Source organism: Juglans microcarpa x Juglans regia, chromosome 3D, assembly GCF_004785595.1.
Source record: "Juglans microcarpa x Juglans regia isolate MS1-56 chromosome 3D, Jm3101_v1.0, whole genome shotgun sequence".
In the NCBI taxonomy this organism is placed as follows: Eukaryota; Viridiplantae; Streptophyta; class Magnoliopsida; order Fagales; family Juglandaceae; genus Juglans; species Juglans microcarpa x Juglans regia.
Window position 1 is genome coordinate 1,462,457 of NC_054598.1, and position 8,273 is coordinate 1,470,729.

Sequence of the window (8,273 nt, forward strand, 5' to 3'; positions counted from 1 at the left end):
TTTTTTTATATGAGTTTTACTATATATAATCACTTTTATGTACTCTTTACACATTTTACTAATCTGATTATTCAAAATAATTATTTTATATTATAAAAAAAATAATACAGCCAATCACATTAATGAAGTGCATAAAAAATACATAAAAATGACTTGATATAAAGTTTTTGTTAAATTAAAGACATACATAATTATATATATATATATATATATATATATATATATATATATATATGAATATGAGACGTCCTATAATAGGTTGGATTGGCCGTACGCAATAGGCTTTGAGAGGGACATTTTTGGCGTTTAATTAACATATCTTTATTTATTTTTTTCAGCGCAATGTACTCTGTTTCAAAGTGTCTCTTCCATGAACTAGAAAGACATACGGCCTTAATGAAGTTTGGAAAGGGCACCAGCTGACACCATTGGTCTCGATCGCGCAACGACGCAAGGCAATGCCAATTAATTTAGTTTATTATATATTCCAATATTACTCATCAGCAATTTTGAATCTTAACTGTTAAAAAAAAGATTAAAAATAATATATAGAATTAGTCTTTTAGTGCGTTGATATGACATTATCCGTCAATCTTTAAATTTAATTTTTAATTTCTCGGCTGATTGGCCTTTGTAATAAACGACTCTAAAGATAATTGCAGCTTTCCTATGGGTGGTTGTCTTGAATTGATCCTGATCTCCAGCTGTATTTGGATACATGTTAAACTAGAGCTGAGTAATTAATCACTTAATTTGTGACACGAACAATGTGCATAAAATATTAACCAAATCGGTCTAATAATTAATTAATTTAAACCTAATTAATAGATCAAGTTAATTAACTGGTTGCCGCGGCACATTTATTTGCGGCTTATTGTGATGGAAATCTTTCCTTTTTTTTTTTTTTTTTTTTTTTTTTTTTTATTTATTTAAAAAGGGTATGCGGAGAAAGGGTAGTGATACTATAGATCAAAAGAAAAGATACATAGTATTGTGACGATTATTTTGAAGTTTGTCTGTGTATTTCAGATGTTGAGCTTTTGTTTGTTTTCATGGATGCCGGATTTATAACTCTCTTCTCAATGTCTAATTCCTATCTTTATTATGATTTTACTGTTTTATAGGGAAAATAAATAAATAAAACAGTATAACCCTCCATTTTTCTTAAGGGTGGATAGCGGAGGCCTGTACCCCGCCCCATTCGCCCTGCGGGGAGAAGGACCAAGGACCAGCGGGGGCAGGGTGTGGGGAAGGATCCCCCGCCCTGCATCATGTGGATAACACTCCTAATTTTTTTTATTGGGTTGCAGACCTCAAAATTTATTGCTGGTTGATTTGTAGCCGGAGAAGGATTTATCCTGGCTTCATAGGAAATCAATTGAACATAATCAACTCAGATAGATTTGTGTATTCTCTTAAAAATTAAAAATATCCCAGAGAATCCTAAAAGGTGGCAGAGAGATATTCGTAAAAATGGGAAAATGTTAAATTATGTGGAAAGTCGAGACTGGACTGGAGATTATATAAATATGAATGAAAAATGTGGGATTGTTATCTTGACGATATGAATCTTTAATCCCCAAGCCCAAGAAAGAGTTTCCCATAACTATCAGATGTTGAAGCCCGGCGGAGGAGTGTGTAGTCAGTCTGGGCTGAAATTATCGGCCCTTTTTCTTTTTTTTCTTTTATGGGCATTGGGCAATGGCTATTTTTTTTTCATGGTCCAAGCCTTCTGAATTGTGCCGATTTCTCAAGTTCTAGTGGTTGCAAGCCGTCTTCTTGAAAACACCCATTTTTAGTATTTTCACAGCAAATTGTGAATGAGATTATGAATGCATTATTTATATGCCACCAAGTCCTCTTGTGTGCTCAAAAGAGATGACTGCCCTTGTTGCCAAGTCACGTTACAAAACCTGCTAACACTGAAGTCCTATTTCTCATGTGGACATCTGTGGTTTCTAAAATTACCATTTGTTTGATAAAGTTTCTCTTCATCCAAACACTATATGCAGTTCATTTTTGCTAAATTAAAAGATAAAGCGCTACTTTGGAAGTTTTGCTAATATTCGTTAAGAAAAGCGCCAAAAGAACCGACCAACACTTGTTTCTGTCAATTGTATCTAAGACACTGAATGCCTCCTATTTCTGGAAGGTGTTGATTTACCTTCTTCTGGGTTGGGAGAACCAAGACTATCTGATGAATCCGAGCCGCTATTGTCACCTTGTCCCCCCTTGCCAGACCACAGCTTGGTAAGGATCTTCGACTTAAGCAGCCCCTTCATTTTGTTAATGGCAGCTTTGTCCACATTACTTTTACCATCACCATTCCTTTCACTACCTCCCACTCCATTGGCTAACCTTAAAGCAGCTAGCTCCCCCTTTAGTGCCTTGAGATCCTCAGGTGTTGCCACCCCATCCCAGTCTTCCTCTGTATTAGTTGTTGCTGACCTCGAGCTCCCATGAGAGCCACTATTTAGATCCTTGATGCCTTTGGGTATGTCAGGAGTGCTGCTGCCTGATGATGCTGCAGCCCTAACCTGCTCAAAATAGAGTACCTGCACTACTATACGCAATGGAAGTCTCTCATTTTGAACAGCATGCATGCACGCATCAACTGATAGTTTCTTGCAGTCCATCAGCTTGCATATCCTTTTCTTCTCGCTCTTGCTAATCCCTGGATGCTCCTGCATAAGGCACAGTGAAGAATGCAGCTCTCTTTAGAGGTTTTCTAACAAAAACATTCGGACTAAACTTGATTTAAAAGCATGAGAATTGAGCAGAGCTTCAGTATAAAACAAAATTCTAACGTGAATCCCTAATACACCAAAAGGCAAAGCATGTTTTACACCATCAAATTTGAAACATAATGTACTTCCCCCTGAAAGTCCTTTTGAGAAATTCATACCTTTAGATACATGTCAATGGCGCGGTAGAGCCCGTCATGAGCAGGCCGAGAGATATTGCACACCATTTCAGCAAGATCAACAAACTTCGACAAGGTTAGGTTGGGATCCTTCGAAATTTCGGCAAGATATCCATCTATCAATTTTGCTACCATCAGCTTGGAAGCCTCCGATAAAATCCCTGACCTTCTTGTCTCCTGAAGCTCATGGCTCTCTTCAAGCGATTCAATCTCAGCACTCTTATCTTGCATTAGGAACTCTTGTACTATTTTCTGTACCGTACTAACATCAAACATTGTAGTTTCCTCTTCTGGTGCTCGTATCAAAAGATCATTTACAGAAGCCTCCTCCAGTTGCTGTCCTATTCTCCTTACCAGCTCAAACTTATCCATCTCTCCTGAGTTCACTAAAATGGAAGCTTTTAACAATTTGAGCAAGAAACTACAAGAGACACAGCCTTTGTCTGCAGGCAACAGCCACACTATTGTATCTACTATTGACCGGTACTTCGCCATGTCTCCAGACTGAATCATACCCTTGCTGAAACCTGGCAACCTTCTATAAGCATACGCTTTCAAGGCTTCCCCAATTACATCATTTGAAACAATCCCTATGTTTTTAATATTCACCAGAACACGCTTGTACAGACCAATTTCAAGGTCGCACAAATCCTCAACCCACCAGTCCTTTGGCACTGGACGGTTTCTGACACCATTCCAGTTTGGATCATTCCCATTTTCCTCTGGGAGCTTCTTCCGATTATAGGTATAGGACCAGTCAACCTTGGAAACATCAATACAGGCCTTGGTAGCAATACAGTCAATGCAATCGCTGACAACCTTCAACTCCTCACATAATGGTAGTAGAAACTTTGTAGTCTGCAGAACAATGATTGAATCTTTCCAGCTGCGGAAAATGCTAGAGGTAAGAAAGACATCAATCTTGTAGATGAGGTTCCCTCTCTCCATGGTCTCATGCATTTCTAGGTACTCAGCTGCACATCGAGCAGCAACAACATTGTAAGCATTGAGAGTGACAGTCATGCCATAACAAAACTTGGCACATATCTCAAAGGCAGCAGGACCACCGGGAATGTCAGAAATGTTAACTTCATCTGTCTTCTCTTCCTTAGTGGTTGTGACCAACTTCTGCAAGCGGCCACTTCTTGACAGTAGTGGAAACTGTTCAACAGATGATTCCGATTTGGTATCAGGAAATATGAATTGACTTATATTGTTTAGAGTTAAAGCTAGTGCCAACCAATGCCACTGAGAAACTTTCTCAACCCATGTCTTCATAACCGCATCTATCAATTCTTTTTTAGTTCCTTTCTATTATATAATCAATAAATCTCTTTGGTAATAATTGGTTGAATGGGTTATAGTACCATTTTCATAAGCAGAGTACATGGCACTAAACGCCTGCAAGTGAGCTCATGTAAATCATTGTCATGCATCTGGAATTAGTTTCATGCCTTTGACATATAAGCAACGAAGCATGTTCATTGTCTCGAGAAGGAAAGGTAATATAAATAAATTAATAAAAAATGAGGGTGACAATGATGATAATATAGGCAGCCATGACAAATTGTTCTATCAGCCCATTTAGAGATTACAGAGATTATACATTCTAGTTTAGTAGTTAGGCTGTCTTCTATGCATCACGAAATTCTACAGAGGGCAGTAATACAGTTAATGCTCCAGAATAAAAAAGCCAAAAAGGGTTAAAACGAATTGTCTTCATTATATACTAAAAGTACTCGGTTAAAGATTATTGTACCTTATGAAGATAAAATTTTACATCCCCTACAATAAGAGCGATGTCTGTTGCCAGCTCACTTGAAACATACCTGCAGATTGATATTCCCTTCTAAAGTTACTGAGAAAACATTAAATTAGATGGTTCTGTTATAAAGGATAAAGAATATCTGAGTTCATAGATAATCCTTTTTAAGACTACCTTTTACATGCTCTCTACTTGGAAAACTCAATAATAAGCAAAATAACATAATTTGATTCAAAATTCTTTGCATTTCCATGTAAAATTACTCTCAGCCTCTTTTTCTTGCCAAGCATGTCATTGCTGAAAATCGAATAAGTAAATCATGGTAGCCATCAACTAATGGATAAGCTACTAGTATAATGTCATTGATTCACCATCTTGTACTGCTAGAAAGCCAGATGACTTGCTTCAGTTTTTTCAATTGAAGACATTACCCTGCATGGGTTACTCTTAAACTAATAGCCATGAACCATTAAACTACTAGACCTGGAATCTACTTCACCAGAGGTTTCATTCTAAAACAGACCCAATACCATGATATTGCAAAACAATAACCATAAAGTGATTGGAATTCAAATTGAATCATCAGATACTTGCAAAAAACTGATATTGCTAGACTAGAGTAGTTTCAAATCCACCAAACCTCAAATTATCTCTATTATAATTATACAAGTGCCGCTAGTTTAGCCTTGTAGTTGCCATTAGTAGTCTGGATTAATACAATATAAGGAATTACAATCGTAAGCATCGCATTTTCCCCTACAACATTACTAAAAGGGAAAGAATTCATTTTTCCATGAGTGAGAACCACATAATGTTCCATGAGTTGTAGTATCGTTAAACCTGGGATAAGATATGTACTCCTCAGCTTTTTGGTTAATAGATGCATCCAAAGTTTCGGAACAAATATGATTAATAAAGTTTGATGAAATAATTACATAATGACTTCTTAGTCACTCAATTAAACAAACCATCATTTTTTTACATCCCAACGCATTCAATTGCTAAATAATGCCAATTGAGGTTCTACTATACTACAGCCAATACCCACCTATCAGAAATGCTTAACATCATGAGCATCCGAAAGAAACTTAACAAACCTGACTACAAGTTTATAAAGCTGAAAGAACTTTTCTTATTTTCTGACTTAGTTAGAACTAAGAAAACTAATGAAGTACTTCCTCTCAAATCCCAAATGCCAACGGAGAGAAAAACCAGCCAGCATTGAAGAGTACAATATGGGCAAGCTTGAAACGGAATGGGAAGGCCATACACAAACAGAACTTTCAAACCCCCAAAAATAATTTTTAAATGGGCCCTATTTTAATCGAGCAATGAAGTTGTTCACAGTCCGTCGGAGGGAGCTCGAAGTTAAACCTCAAACAACTCTTTGTCCACAGTAAGCATTAATCTAAATGGCAAATCTAACTCGAAAGAGGTGGCAAACAGAACATCAATGAACAGAGAAACAGTTGAAAGAGCTAAAGTCATCGGTAACAGAGTTATGCAACACAAACGGAAATGCATCAAACTTTTGTTTATTTTTTAGTAAGTAGGAAATGCATCAAACATAACAACAGCACAAGTAATTCCTAAACAAATTTCAAAAGAAAATTGATAGGACCCAGTTCATTTTTTGTTTCTTTAATTCCAAAAGACCTCACCTGACATTGTTTCCATCAGTCTGAAAGGAATCCGGCTTTGATCCAAGTTTCATAAACTTCATCTCGAGAGCAAGAGATCCGCTTCACCCTCTGCACCTTTAAACCGGTCCTCTCCAACACTCAGCTGATTAGTGCTAGTCGCGATGACACATTCTCAGTGAGCATACATAAAAACCCTCAATTGAAGGAAAATTCCCAGAAATAGAAAGCAGTATCCCAGATGTGGGGACCAGATTTCTCAATGCAAGCAAGTTTCTGGTCTCCAAGAGAGAAAAGAAGGATCTCAAAGAGGGGAAGGATATATGCTGTGGTGGTAAGAGAGCGAATCTTTGACAGCAACCGAGGCAGAGAGTATGAGTAAGAGAGAGAAGGAGATTAAAAGGAAACACAAGATGGGAGTTGTGCAATTTTTTAAGAAAAGGTTCTCTTGAATGCCAAGAGAACCAAAGAAGAGGCTGTTTCCTTGGTCGGCGGCAAAGCCCACGGAGCCCGGGCGCACCTAGTCAGCCCAGGAGACATCGCCAACAGACTCCTAAGACAAAATAATTCTCACACCAGTATCACCCGCAAGCACAAATCCGACTCCACCTCACTCCCCCCCACTATTTCCTTTTTTTTCTTTTCCTTTCTGACCACTTTGTTCCTCTGTTATCGATTTTTTTAAGCATTCATACCACAAGGCCCTCTTATGGTCTTTATAGCTTCAAGTTCCAAAACCCATACAAATCAAACAAATCAGATTTGTGTTTGATTTCTTTAACCGTTGAAGTTTGAAAAAACCTGAAACAGAAAACAGCATCTCGATATCAGTTGAAGAAACCCCCAGAACGGTAGACAATGAGCATCTCTCTTTATTTTGCTAAGTACGGAAAAAAATAGGGGAGAGGGCACAAAAGCAGAAGTTAATTATAGTAATTAACAACCAAACATCAACTACCAACGATAAAATCACTACAAAATTATAACAGAAATCTAAGGAATCTATCAGAATATAACACAGAAATCTAGTAAATTATTGAAGCTGAAGATCATGTATAATGTTAAGATCCTAAAATCGCACATGCAGAAATATGCCCAATATCAAGTTGGAAACACAAAGACAGAGCCCCAAAAGCCACTCTCCGTGTAAACCCCAACAAACCCAAGACTCATATATCAAATCTACAAAGCTCATGTATAGAGTAATAACAAGTTACGTGTAGTAGTGTCAAATTAAGCGAAACCGGTTCCGAGTTTTAGGTGGTAACAGCAAAAACCAAACCAAGAAATCTAGATTCTAAAACCGTCTTAAGGAAGATGGGAACCCCACGGGACAAACGACGGAGATAGAGTGGGAGAGATTGGTTATAAAACTCTTACAAAATCTTACGCCAATGAGATAATGACGCATTCCAATCTTTTTGCGTCAAGAACAGCAAATCAGTGGAACAGTAACACTGCCAATGAGAACTTTAATTCTGGAGGGATCAAACTTACCACAACAAAAACCAAAACCAAAAGCTAAAGAAATAACCTAAAAGTACCCATCAGATAATGAGCTGGTTCACACAGTATCTGCATCCAAAACTCCAAGTACGAAGCATAAAGGCCCCTCCACACTGCCCACAGATTACAGTAAAAGCCAAGCTGATACGAAATGTTTCATGATCAGTCTCGTTAGTGTCAAATTAACCACTTTCTCCAAGCACGGTATTTCCCCTGTGCTCATCAATTTTCTTTTCTCTATGAGTTCCCTGAGAAAGTTGGAAGATGTTCATTCAATTTCTGTAGGCATTAACACTCACCATTACACTTGCTCAGCCATGCACGCCACACTGACACTCCAGCTTTCTAGTTGTTACCCCTAATCCCTATACCGCGGATGCCTTCATTAAATGACCCTTCGCTTGTTCCCTAATTAACCCATTACCCACATCTACCCCTC

The 8,273-nt window shown here is 37.8% G+C and overlaps 1 protein-coding gene across 10 annotated transcripts; it reads right to left on the reverse strand.

The window, feature by feature from the left end:
* Positions 1 to 1,990: 1,990 nt before the first annotated feature.
* On the reverse strand, positions 1,991 to 8,273 carry LOC121254571 (BTB/POZ domain-containing protein NPY2-like). 10 transcript variants are annotated; one of them, XM_041154672.1, is made up of 6 exons: positions 7,863 to 8,273; positions 6,350 to 7,129; positions 4,683 to 4,752; positions 3,991 to 4,084; positions 2,906 to 3,897; positions 1,991 to 2,684 (listed from the first exon to the last, which is right to left on the reverse strand). In XM_041154672.1, exons 2-6 carry the CDS (start codon positions 6,409 to 6,411, stop codon positions 2,121 to 2,123), a joined length of 1,782 nt encoding a protein of 593 aa, XP_041010606.1. In that variant the 5' UTR covers positions 6,412 to 7,129; positions 7,863 to 8,273; the 3' UTR covers positions 1,991 to 2,120. The 10 variants fall into 10 exon arrangements, with proteins under 10 accessions (XP_041010606.1, XP_041010601.1, XP_041010599.1 ...); XM_041154667.1 differs by adding an exon at positions 7,719 to 7,785 and having other exon boundaries at positions 2,906 to 4,084; positions 7,899 to 8,271; XM_041154665.1 differs by having other exon boundaries at positions 2,906 to 4,084; positions 7,899 to 8,271.